The 12,812-nt window shown below is 26.0% G+C and overlaps 1 protein-coding gene and 1 long non-coding RNA gene across 2 annotated transcripts; both read left to right on the top strand.

Moving 5' to 3' along the window:
* The first annotated feature begins 714 nt into the window (after nt 1-714).
* LOC116186545 lies at nt 715-4,139 on the top strand. The gene is made up of 3 exons (XR_004151553.1): nt 715-987; nt 3,260-3,363; nt 3,760-4,139. It is a non-coding gene; the product is annotated as an uncharacterized LOC116186545 (long non-coding RNA).
* Nucleotides 4,140-4,547: 408 nt separating this feature from the next.
* Nucleotides 4,548-5,552, top strand: LOC102673266. Its single transcript, XM_006623424.2, has 2 exons — nt 4,548-5,027; nt 5,332-5,552. Exons 1-2 carry the CDS (start codon nt 4,757-4,759, stop codon nt 5,457-5,459), a joined length of 399 nt encoding a protein of 132 aa, XP_006623487.1. The 5' UTR covers nt 4,548-4,756; the 3' UTR covers nt 5,460-5,552.
* Nucleotides 5,553-12,812: the final 7,260 nt, after the last annotated feature.

The raw sequence follows: 12,812 nt of genomic DNA, 5'->3' as shown, positions 1-12,812 counted from the left end.
TTATATTTTTGAATCCAAAGGATCACAATAAAAGAGGAGGCACAATTTTAAATTTTCAGAAAGCTTTAGAATCTTATCTTCGACCTTTCACGTGGTGAAAATTTGCATGGAATAAATATCTTCTTCTTACACCCTCAAAAGTGTAGGTGGCAATATCACAGAAAAGATAGTCTTCTAGAAAGAATACCTAATCAAAATACAATTTCTGGTTTAACAATTTAGATATATTCATGCAAGAATTATCTTTAAGTTTATGAGCAATTTATAAGCAATGAAATACAACAATTTATAAAAAATTTATACAAAATAAAGTATTCTAAATTAAATAGAAATAAACTTCATCATTAATTTAATGATTATAAATATTATGATCTTAAACATCAAAACTGATATCAATTATTGATATTTATTTTTTTGAACAAATCATTTTAAACAAATCTTTTAAATTCAATAATCTATTATACAGTCTGTATATGTATTATGTTATATATCATTTTTCATATATAATAATTAGATTAATTTCTTATTAAGAAGTAATATCCATGATTCATTAAATATTAGATTATTTAAGATTATATTATATAATTAAAATTATTATATCTAATATTTAATGAATTATAGATATTATACACATCCATAATCTTTTAATCTTGTATATTGAAAAATTTTTATAATAAACAAAGAAAAACAAATGAATTTAAATAAAACTAAAACAAATTATTATTAAGATATAATTTATTGATTCAAAATGACAATTAATGATAAAATTGTCATCATTTAACTTCATCATTCCAGTTAGATTTAGGTTACATTTCGAGATGAGTTTCTTCAATAATATACAACAATGAAAATTGTCTTTGAATAGAATTCCAACGGAGAATGGAATTGAAGAATACAAAATAAAGGTGAAGAGATCCAGGAAGATGTAGATTTATCGAGGAAATGTACAAGATGTAGCGCTCTGGAAAATTTAAAAGATCTCTCAAGGTAACACGTTAATTGCACTTGAAGTTTCCTCATTGTCGAGGATGAAATCCATTAAGCTCTTGTTGTTTACATAGCAATTTTTCCTTCTTTTCACTCTCATTCGTTAAGGAATGACGATGCTAATAAGATGAGAAAAAGAAAATGAGAACGAGAAAGAAAAAAACATGGAAATGAATGGCAATAAACGTGACGTAATTCCACGAAGAGCTATAAAAAAATGTCTTGTTACGGGTAAATTGTTCCGTTTGCCCTTTTTCTCTGATTTTTTGCCATTTTATTTTTATTCCTTCTGTCTTATTTCGACAAACATTCTTCGGAAGAAAATTTCAAGTTGTTGAGATAAGTATTAATTGCTTATTATTTATGGGAACTAGTTATTTCGAGATAATTATTTTTTATAAAAAAAGAGAAATTTCTCTTTGAGAAAACTTATTAAGGAAATGATATAGATATGATATTCTTGTGAATTTTAATTCATTCATTTTTATTCGATTCATTATAATTTTTTATTTACTTATTCATTTAATTTTTTCATATAAATAAAAGGAAATAATTATGATTTAAGTTAGTCTCTTCAATTACAGTTTATACAAATGTGCATTCAATTTATTTTTAAGTGCAATATTTTTTATTATTTTAATTATGATAATGAAGCTTTACATAATACTTTTAATTAATCATTATAAAATTATCTTACTGAATTACTCTACTTGTCAAATAATAATCAAATCAAATTTCCCTTAATAAATCCTAATAAATTCCTTCAAATTTGAAATGATCAAACGTTAAACAAATCTAAACAAATTAATATTATTATACTTATGCTTAAATGAACAAACAATTCTAAAATCAATAATTTGATTGAATATTGCTCCATTAAACTATACATAACCAATTAAAATGAAGTCTTTATTTTATAACGTAAAATTCTTTTTAAAATAGTATTCGAATACTTTCATGACCTGCATTGTCTTGAAAAATTCTTCACACCTCAAGTTTATAGACCATATAAAATCTTCCAACAATCCCAAACCATCTGAAACATTCATATCCACGTCTGCCATTAAAGAAAGCACCGTGACTCGAGAGAAAGATACCTACATTGGTAAATCTCGAAAGACGACGCGATTCCCTTACCAGAAAGCTTTGCAATCTCTCGCTATACATGCGGTGCATTCGTGATATCGCAACGCGATACGTTCCAAGAAACTGTGTGCTGACACGTTTGATCCACAACTAGCACAAACAAGCCCATTTGACCCTCCTTGTCTGTCTCTTGGCAATAATATCCACCTGTATATATACACACGTTATAACGCACACGATTACATTCACTGCAGATGAGTACTGTTTGATACCGCATGCTTATGTGTACATGCAATTAGTAATGGCGAAACTAACGTTAGACACATCAACGTACGATATGCATTATCAACCTGATAGTCGAGTTGTCTGCAATAATATATCAAATGATATTTAGAATTATTCAGCAAAGTATCGTTTTATTCAGTTTAATGATATTGAAATATCATAATGTTAAAATATTTGTAAAAGGAAATTTGAATGATGATTCAAAAGCATAAATATACGATGTTTTTTTTGTTTCTTGATTCAAGAAAGCAACTTCGTGGTTACTTTTTTATCTTTTGTTATTTTCTATTCGATATTATTGCAATTATAAATATTTTACAAGAAATTGAATAAAAATTAAGTGAAATACTATCCACTTTAACTAATAGAATGTAATTTTTTATAAAGTTTTTTATATACAAATAATATACAAATCAATTCATTATACATAATTAATCTACAAATTATTAGAAATAATTGCTTAAAATTATAAAAAGCATCAAGTAGAAACTACTTTGGAGCAATATTATTGAACATCAAACACGATATAAGCTGAGGTTGTTCCATCTTTGTGTACGTAGATATTTCTTGAGTAGTTATAGAACCCTCTCAAGAATCTAATTATTGCAACCTTGGTGTTCAAGGTTTCATCGAGAAAACTCGAGGCGAATACTTCAAAACTTCAGAGTCCGTAAATGAAATCCAACATTGATTGTCCATGTGACTTTTATTAAAATTTCTCCACGTTCATTATTGGCTCTTTTCATATTTTTCATCTTTGATCTACTTTTCTCATTGTTTAATTTATTTATATTATTTCTTACATGTTCTTTTTTTTAAAAGTAAATATCAATTAAATTTTAGCATTTCATTACTGTACTTCAAATCATAATACTTCATAATACTTTATTTTTTGTTACAGATGTTTCACTACCTTCACATTCTTCTATACGAGATGGAATTACATGTGGAATTCACGATGACTTTTCATATCACTATCAATAATAAGTTTCTTTGTATCTAATGGTAAGTCCATTATTATTATTCCTCTAATTATTTAATTATAATTGTAATTATATAAAAGATCTAAAAGTAGATTATTTACGAGTACAATATATTCATAATATTTTTCTCTTTTTTTTTATATATATATATATATCTTTTACTCGTTTTTTATTATTTACTTCATATTAATATTTAAAACGATTTAATTATTTTATTTTTACATTGTAATAATTGGTATAATTTTATACGAACTGGATAGGAATCCTGTTTTTTATTAATATATTTTTATTGTTGAATTATTGTAATATATTTTTAACATAAAATATATAAATATAATAAATATGATTAACATATAATTATAATCATTTTCAAACATAACAAAATTATATTTAAATTTTTGTAATATGATATTTTAAGACGAATATCGTAAAGAGAGAATGAGCTACGTTAGTAGAGATGGTAAAATATGGTCAGACATCCAGCAGCTGATAATTTACCGACATGGACTACTGTCGATTCTCTTCAAGCACAGAAACTTTGAAAGGAATACTGGCGCCAACTAGGTAGCCAAGGAAGGAAACCTAAAGAAAATTATCGATTTTTTTCTTACAAAGAAAATGCTTTCTGGCCAAAGATAACAAAAGCATCAGTTCTTATCAAATTACGATAAAAAGATTCTGCAATTTGATTCTAAAATAAAATATATATTATGTTGGAAAATATTTTACATAAAAGAAAACTTAAAAGTTAACTAGGAAGGAATTTTTAATAAGAATGTTATAATTAATTTGAGAACAAAACAAACACTACATACTATAATAATAAGTAACAAAAAATAATAAATTATTACAAGAATTATAAATTATAATTACAAATAAAATATAAAGTCTGAAGATATTTGAATTAATTTAGATTTATAAATACACATTGAAATTATAATTTGAATCTATTCTTAATTTCAAGATATTTAGTGTAAATCTTAATAATAGTTTAAAAAATAAGTAAAATAATTCAACATAATTATGATACTCGTATTCGTGTTACTTTTACACTCCAACTAAAGATGTTGAAATTCAGATGAATTAAGAACACGAAACGAAGATTTCAAACAATAAAACACCATGAAAATATGTAATTTAATCCATCGTTTCACGACAAACAACAATTTATCATTCGAATAATAAAAAATATATCGCTTTCTTGTAAGCAATTCTATTTCAACGTTCTCTTTGCAATTAACAACAAGCTTTGTAAAATAATAAATGTACAATAACGTGTTCATAAATCTAAATACATTTTGCGAAAGAATTTCAATTGAACTAAAGTTGGTTAAAGTTTCAACGAACAACCAAGAGCGGAAATACTCGTTACGAGATCTTCTATGCGAAACGAACCACTTTATACCAACTATTAGATGCTTAACAATCGCTTAACGCTCATAACCGCGAATACTATCATAATAAGAAGCTTTATAGACGCGTGTTCATCAAATCTCGCGATTCATCTCTACCCTCGAGGTGGGATTTCGTTCAAGTGGAATTATCATAAACCGGTTCGAGATCATTCTCCATCCAACGATCATGTTTCATTGCAAATTCTGTATATCGAGTATGATTGCATTGAAAGTTTCCTAATGGGCGATGGAAGATATGAAAAATGCAGGATTATGAGAGAACTGAAAGAAGGTATGAAATATTTTATACATATTACGTATACAGTTGAATATGTAATTTTTAATAATATTTTAATTATTTTAGAATTAAATTATTTCATTGGAATTTTTATTTAAAAATAAGAAATATCTTAAGTGTATAAATATCTTTTAGATTGTTAGAATTAGAATTTCTTTAATGATAAACTTAGAATTAAAAAAATAGAATTTTTTGATTAAAAATATTCTACATATAAAATATATTTTTAAAAATAGTGTTACACGAGTCATTTTTAAAACGAAGAATATATAACACATTTTTTTCTTTTTCTATGTAATTAAATATAGTTCTGAAAATGCTGACCATTTTATAGTGTCTCAGAGGATTTTAATTATTTATAAGTCCCAGCAGGATTGTAAACATATTTGTATGAGCAACGCTTTAATACAAGTGGTATTACAGTAGCGTAAGGACAATAAAGGGTTATAAAATGTTGTATATTTAAACGAAATTATTTTTACATCCTATATTTAACTAATTTAATAATTAAAAGTTTGAGTTTCTTCCTCTATTATATACTTTATCATATCATTTTGTATCTTTAAAACTTATACACATTTTTAAATATTGTTTTAATAATTTCGATTTTTATATAAAATCCATTTTTGCTCGCAGAAAACGAATATTATTAAACGTTTTAAAAATAGATCCTAATTATTTCTTTGAAATAATAAAATAGCTATCTCCATTTATTCAACTTTTTATACGGTACTATCGCAGAACTCATGTGCAATCCATTTGTCCATTTCCTCCACTTTTCCTATTTGAGTCAATGATGAATAATAGAATAGATTACTTCCATTTGAGATGCCATTTCTCTCGTTACTTTTCGTAGAAACATTATCGTCAATAGCTTTCCTCTTGTTCTTCGTTTTCGAAAGAAATATTATCCAATCTCCAATCTCTACCAACCATTGGGCTAATGCTAACACAACTTTCTTCAAATCTTTAATTCATTTCATGCAATTCTATCGTCACATTTTCCAACTTTTTAAACTCATAATAAATTTTTCAATCAAGGATATCTTATTTTATAGTCGAAAAGTTTCAGATTGGTTTCAGAATTTGCGAAAAAATCTTTTAAATATATAGATCGTACATTATTCAATGTCCATCTGTAAATGAATTCTTGAATTCTAGAATGGATAAGGATGCCATAGGATTAAACGTCAGACTTGTTCTTCCCGTAAATGGAAATTGCTCGATACAACCGACTCCTATTTATCTTTATGGAAATTCTTGAGCTCCAGCCTCGCGTTTTAATATTCCAGAAATACCGTCGCGTGAGAGATTCTACCCTTCCACCGTCCGAGAAACTGTTCTCCAATTTATTCTCCCCGTGGGCTAGGTGTTACCTCACCTTGACAATTTTTTGCCCTCTTATTAATCTGAATTCCAATTTATCAACACGAAGAATAAGAGTTCGTCGAAGCGACCGACGTTTAAGTTCGTAATAAAGTAAAAGTCGTCTCGAGTTACTACGAAATATATTACCCGGCTCTCATTTCACGAAATTCTATTAAAAATTGCATTAAAAATCTATCTTTTAGGGAAAGCGGTAACTCCTTGTTTCTTTCTCCAAGTCTCGCAATCTCCTTTCTCCTTTCTATTTCTCTTCGAGATATAATTCTAGTGTAAGAAACAGATGCGGCACAATATAATCCCCTTGGCAAAAATGGTTGGAAATTAGTTAAGGAATACGTCGAGCCTTTTTTTCCTCGAAAGGAAGAACCGGTTGCAACGGTTGCGTATGAATCGAATTAATGCCAAATGATAATCTTCAACGATCCCCGGAGGCATCTATATTACAAGAAGAACACGCTATTCTACAATTTCAGGGCAAATAAACATGAAGGAACTACGCAGTAATACGTCAGCCATTTTTAATGATTGCATTAAATCTTGTCTTGAATTAGCGCGATCGTTTTACGACTGCCCATCTGTAGTCCATCTTGAGATTTATTCTCCCATTTTGTGCGCAGCTTCGTTCTCCATCTGTTCGATGTCACGTACGCGTTATTTTGGTATGGAAATGTTACGAAAATATGAGAATTTCGAAACTTGAAACTAGTGTTCTTTGAATCTCTCGATGGTGACAGTAATATTAAATGTAATTGGGTTAGATCAGCTTAATTTTTATTCTTTTGATATTACAGTATATATTATTATAGAAATATTATGGAAATAGTAAATTAGGTTAAATTTTGTCGCCATGTTATGTCTGTGTTATTATGATATGAAAATATTAGGAAAATATTTAGAAAACAAATATGAAAGCGAAACGAATATTGCAAAGAATATCAAATCAAAAGTTTCAATATTAGTGATGTTAAATATGATTAGAACAAAATAATGTTATAAAATCGTGTATTTAATAAATATTATTTTATTTATAGTTTAATATTATACAGAATATTTGATAAAATTTTAAAGAATTTCTAAACAAAATTCATCTGTTTACACATGTGAACGCAACACCACAGGATAAGTTTCTTCAAAGCAAGGAAACCGAATTCTTTTAAGTATAAAACCAATATATTGAAAACCCGTCATGTCTAGGAGGAAGCTTGTTTTGAAAGTCTTACAAAGCAAAAGGAAGCTTTCCGCGTTTTATATTTCCACGTGTCAACGTTCTTTGTCAAAACAACGTCCACACTTCAAAAACCTATAACATAAACACGGAATTATTTTATGAAATGTCACCGCACTTGTCAAACATCACTTCCTTTGAAACAATGTTATAAGCTTTTGACAAAAAATCATATTTCTTCCGGTGGTAGTCAAAATAATATTCTAACGCGAACTTTAAACAATTTATGCATAAAACGTTATAAATATCCGATTATCGAATTAATGGATATAATGATCGATGCATTTGCTATACGAGAATTCAAAATAATTTTATACTTAATAAATTATAATATCAAATAATATTGAATAAAATCGCGTTACGTGAGATCATAAGATTCCATTAAAAAATGAAATTATTTTTCATTTTCTTTTAATTATTTGAAATATAATCTTTACAGGTGAAAACAGTTAAAAAAAAAAAGATATAGCTTTATAAAAATTATGTTATTTAATGTAATATATAAACTATTAAATGAAATCAGAACTATTTATCAAAGTTTATATTAAAGTTATATAGCAATTGTATTTTTTAAAATAATTTTTATTTAAAAAAATTATTTTCTTTTAAACGTATCTATATAATTTTATTGTGGGTATTGTTCTTCTTAAATAAAATAACGATATTGAACAATAACAAATAACGTTTAGAATTTAATAATAATATAAATTCTGTTTATAGATATTGAGTTGATACATTATTCATTACAATGCTTTAATATACAAGTCAAATCAGATTTTATTAATATGCAAATAATATGCGCATAAACATTTAAATAATTTATATAATTATAGTGGATATATGGATAGGAAATAAAAAGAAAAGTCTATAGATATAATTTTAATTTGAATTTAAAAGTAGAAAATATTGATCAATTGATAAAAATAAAATTTAATTATTCAATTGATTACAAAATAGCATAACAGGGTAAAAAACTGGTAAAATGATACGTTTATATATTTTAATCAGTTTTATAAAAGATAATTTTTATATATAATATATAAATATATTTGTCATTTCATCTCTTTTAATATCATTATATTTAAGAAATTTCGTCTCGATATTTTTTCTTATTTCTACTTTTTTTATATGCATATATCGTGACATCTCTTTAACGGAATATAAAATCTGACCTTATAAAAGATCTTTTTGCAAAGTAAAAGCCTTTGACAATCTACTTGAATCTTATGCATCTTATCATAGTGTATAAGGAATATGGTCAGGCGAGAATTGATTCTTTTTTAACGCTTTGTCCGCGTAAAATGTATAATTCACGGAGGAATAATCTTTAAAAACTTCAAAGAGAATTTTAAACGCGAGAATTAAGTTTCAAATAACGATTATTCCACGTTACATTTCATTTTACGATCGTTAATCATTAATAACGATTAATAATTTATAACTCCAATTTGTAATATTTCGTAGTGCGAAAAGTTGTCACTAAATTATATTTCAAAAGCTTCAAAAATTTTTTCATAAGTTCAAAAGTTCTTTCATAAATTTCACTGTTAACTTAACTCTTAAATATATTTCTGAAATTACTATTGATTGATAGTATATACGATTAAATGTATATTACGTATCGATATCCATCCACTATTTACAAAAAATTATTTACAAATTTTATAATAATGGATTGATAATTAAATATAATATTATTTAACAAGAAATTTTATTTCGTATTATATTATTCATTTCATTTGAAATACATATGATGCATTCCACGTGTGACATATGGAATTTAATATACGAATAATGTATTAAATTAACATTCTTTATCTAATTATTTATTTATATTTATATTTATATTTATTAGACAGATTATCTGTTTATATTTTATGTTAATATATAATATAAATAAATATATTATCATATAAATTGGATATAGATCTTTATTTCGAGCTTTACTTTCTCGTAATATAACAAGAAAATACAAATTCTATTTAAGATTCCTTCCTTTAACTTAATAAAGAACATATTTCTGTATCGTATAAACGCTGAAAATAAAAATAAAATATAAATAGAAAATTAACAAAATTAATTAAGAAAAATATCTGATATATACATGTAATTATAATAAATTATAAAAATTATAATATTTCTTCAACTTATTCCTTTTCTTATCTTATTACTGGACAATCTAATCTCATTCTAATTATTGAATTATTCAAGAGTTAAAAAAACAAAAATGAAATATGCATGAAGAATCGTCTGAAGATTGAAAAGATTAAGCAGATTGTTAAACGTTTTTATTTATACAACGCCTGGAGATTGAATTGAATTAAACTGCGAATTGAATCTCTCATTCTATTGAACCACTAGAGAGCTAGAATAAGCACTACTAACCCAGATTCTCGAACAGTAGGAAGACAAATATTCAATTGGTTAATTTAAAAGTAAGTTATTTTACAAAAAAATAAAGATTAGCAAGAGATAGACTTTGCTTAAGCAAAAGACATTTGAATTTCACGTGCAATGCTAAATAGTATTGGAAATTTCTTCTAAAAATTGAAATCATTTATCTCTTTTCTTTGAAATTGTTTGAGTTTAAACTCTTTAAAATTTCCTTGATTAAAGTTTTGAAATTTTTTCGAGTAGATATTATGATATACATTATTAATTCTTATACAATATTAATTTATCCATTTTGAAAATTCATTTTTCCAAATTTTGGTAATTTCCTTCGCAAATTACTATATTCATCTATCACATTTATCTCATATCAAATTAATCTCGTATATATTTGTCTCAGTCTTGTTTCTTCTGCACAATCCCAATTGCTTCGCTAATTAGTTCATCATAACAGACGGTAAATTTCCACTTTCGTTATATAATTCGCCGAACTTAATACACTGCTCTGTGGTCAATATCGAGAAGGAGATAGAGTTATTCTAGCACGTGGAAACCACAATGCACGGAAGTTCGCGTGTGCATCGGCTTCCGATTAGAATGTGTTATTGACTTGTGGACCAAGGACACCCATTTGCAATGTATAATTCATATTATTAATGAAATGGTACCATTTCCGGCGCACGTGTTAGATTATCGTTACGGTGAACAACTCGTAATTGCTATAGAAGGAAGCACTATAGTAGACGATCCTCTTGTGATTGCGTAAGTTCATTGGCAATTTAAAATATTGAAATTAAAATATGAATTGAAAATTTTAAAGATATTAGGTAGAAGATAAAAATTTTGAAAATATATTTAGTATATATTTAAAAAATACTTAAATCGATAGGTTGTTTTTTAAAATGGAAATCATTTTTTTTTTTCAGCATTGTGAATTATGCGAATTTTATTCGATAAAAATTTCAAAGAATAATATACTAGTTTTTTTAAAATGTGCGTTTTAATAAAAGATATCACATATAACTATCACATATACATGATTTTTTACCAGTTCAACGATTTTCACAATTCTAGATAAAAATTACAGTTTTATCGAATCATAAAAGTAAAAATTGAATTTTATTTCAAATAAAATATAAATTCATACAATATTGCATCAAGAAAAAAAATATAATAAATTTTATTTTATTCCTACCGTTAAAAATTTATTTAACGTAATTTGTAACCATTTTTTTAACCATTCGTTAATTTTAAATTTCGCCATTTCGTCATTTGATATAAATTAAATCAGTGTCTTATCGATTAACTGATGAATGCATCGTTTAAACAGGTAACAATTAACGTCTGCGATAAATATTGCGTAAATGGCAGAATAATTAAAGAACTAGTATCATTGGAGATCAAACAGACATCGAGTCAATAGAATTAATTAAGTTAAGGCCACACGAACGACCAAATTTGTTAACAAGTGTATTATATTCTGTACATTATTTTATTGCATACAAAATCCATAATAAACGATGATATCAAGCAAATGATTTTATTACATGATCGAATGTTGAATCATTTACGCGTTTATTGAAAAAAAAATCGATTGTTATTCATTGTTCTTCTTTTCAGATGCAGGAGAACAAAGAATGTTACATGTACAGATTTATGATTATTAGTTAGACATGTTCTATAAGATGTACGTGTTCGAGTGACAGTTTTAGTGACTGCTGTTCTAACTAATCAATACCGAAGATTGATATAGTGTCACAGATAATTCCAATTCAGTCATATTTAGAATTTAATTTAATTCAATATAAATATACTCTATTTGATTTGATAATCTTAAATTAAAATTATTATCTGTTTAATCTATTAATAATTAACATTTCATACAATTTATATATTGTTTTTATTAATAATTATATATTGGAATATATTTTATATATTTTATATATTTTATTTTATAATTATAATAACATATATTTTTATTTTAGATTATCTGGAAGAAGATCATTTGATTTGATTTGAAGATTAAAAATGGAGGATCAAGATCATCTCAAGATCAAGATCCATTTGAAGATATTGTGATAAGTATGTTTCCTCAATTATTTTCTTAATGTTTTTTAATAATTTTGTTTATCATTTTTTAGTGAATTTATTAAAACATCTAATTTAATTTCCTTACAATAATTAATTGATGGATATTACAATCATAATTTATCCTGATTCTCATCGCAAAGCATCTAATCATTTTAAATAGTAATATATGTTACAATTTTATATGATTACTAATATTTCCAATAATCTTTAAAATTTCTATTCGAATTGATTCAATATTCCTATTCAACGAATAAATCATGAACATCGTTAAATTATCCTAATCATTCAATGACCCAAATCTCGCTCGTTTCAACTAAATTAATTACATATCCAATCTCTAACAAACCTCAATTCACCTAATCAAGAATTAAATCAATCCGCTATCAACCTTACTATTCCCGTCGGTTTTATCTTCCTAATACCACGATTATTCCGTAATCCCTTGATGCGTCATTTCAAAGTAAATCTCAGTGCTGTGAAAATTGAAAAATCATCCGTCCAACCGTCAACGAGTCCGAAACACGAGCAAAATCTCGTCTCTGTATCATTGTAATCCCTTGTTCGCGTAGGTAGGAGTGAAAGTGACAACGAGGAGAATAACTCGACGTATAATCAGCCGTGTACGAATACAAGCAGTGGTATAAGTAATCCAATAATCGTGGAACGAAGCCGACCAGCTATCTAAG

This window comes from Apis dorsata, unplaced genomic scaffold (assembly GCF_000469605.1).
Source record: "Apis dorsata unplaced genomic scaffold, Apis dorsata 1.3 scaffold_891, whole genome shotgun sequence".
NCBI classification, from domain to species: Eukaryota; Metazoa; Arthropoda; class Insecta; order Hymenoptera; family Apidae; genus Apis; species Apis dorsata.
Note: the sequence above shows the minus strand (reverse complement) of the source record. Positions and strands in the feature narration are given on the sequence as shown.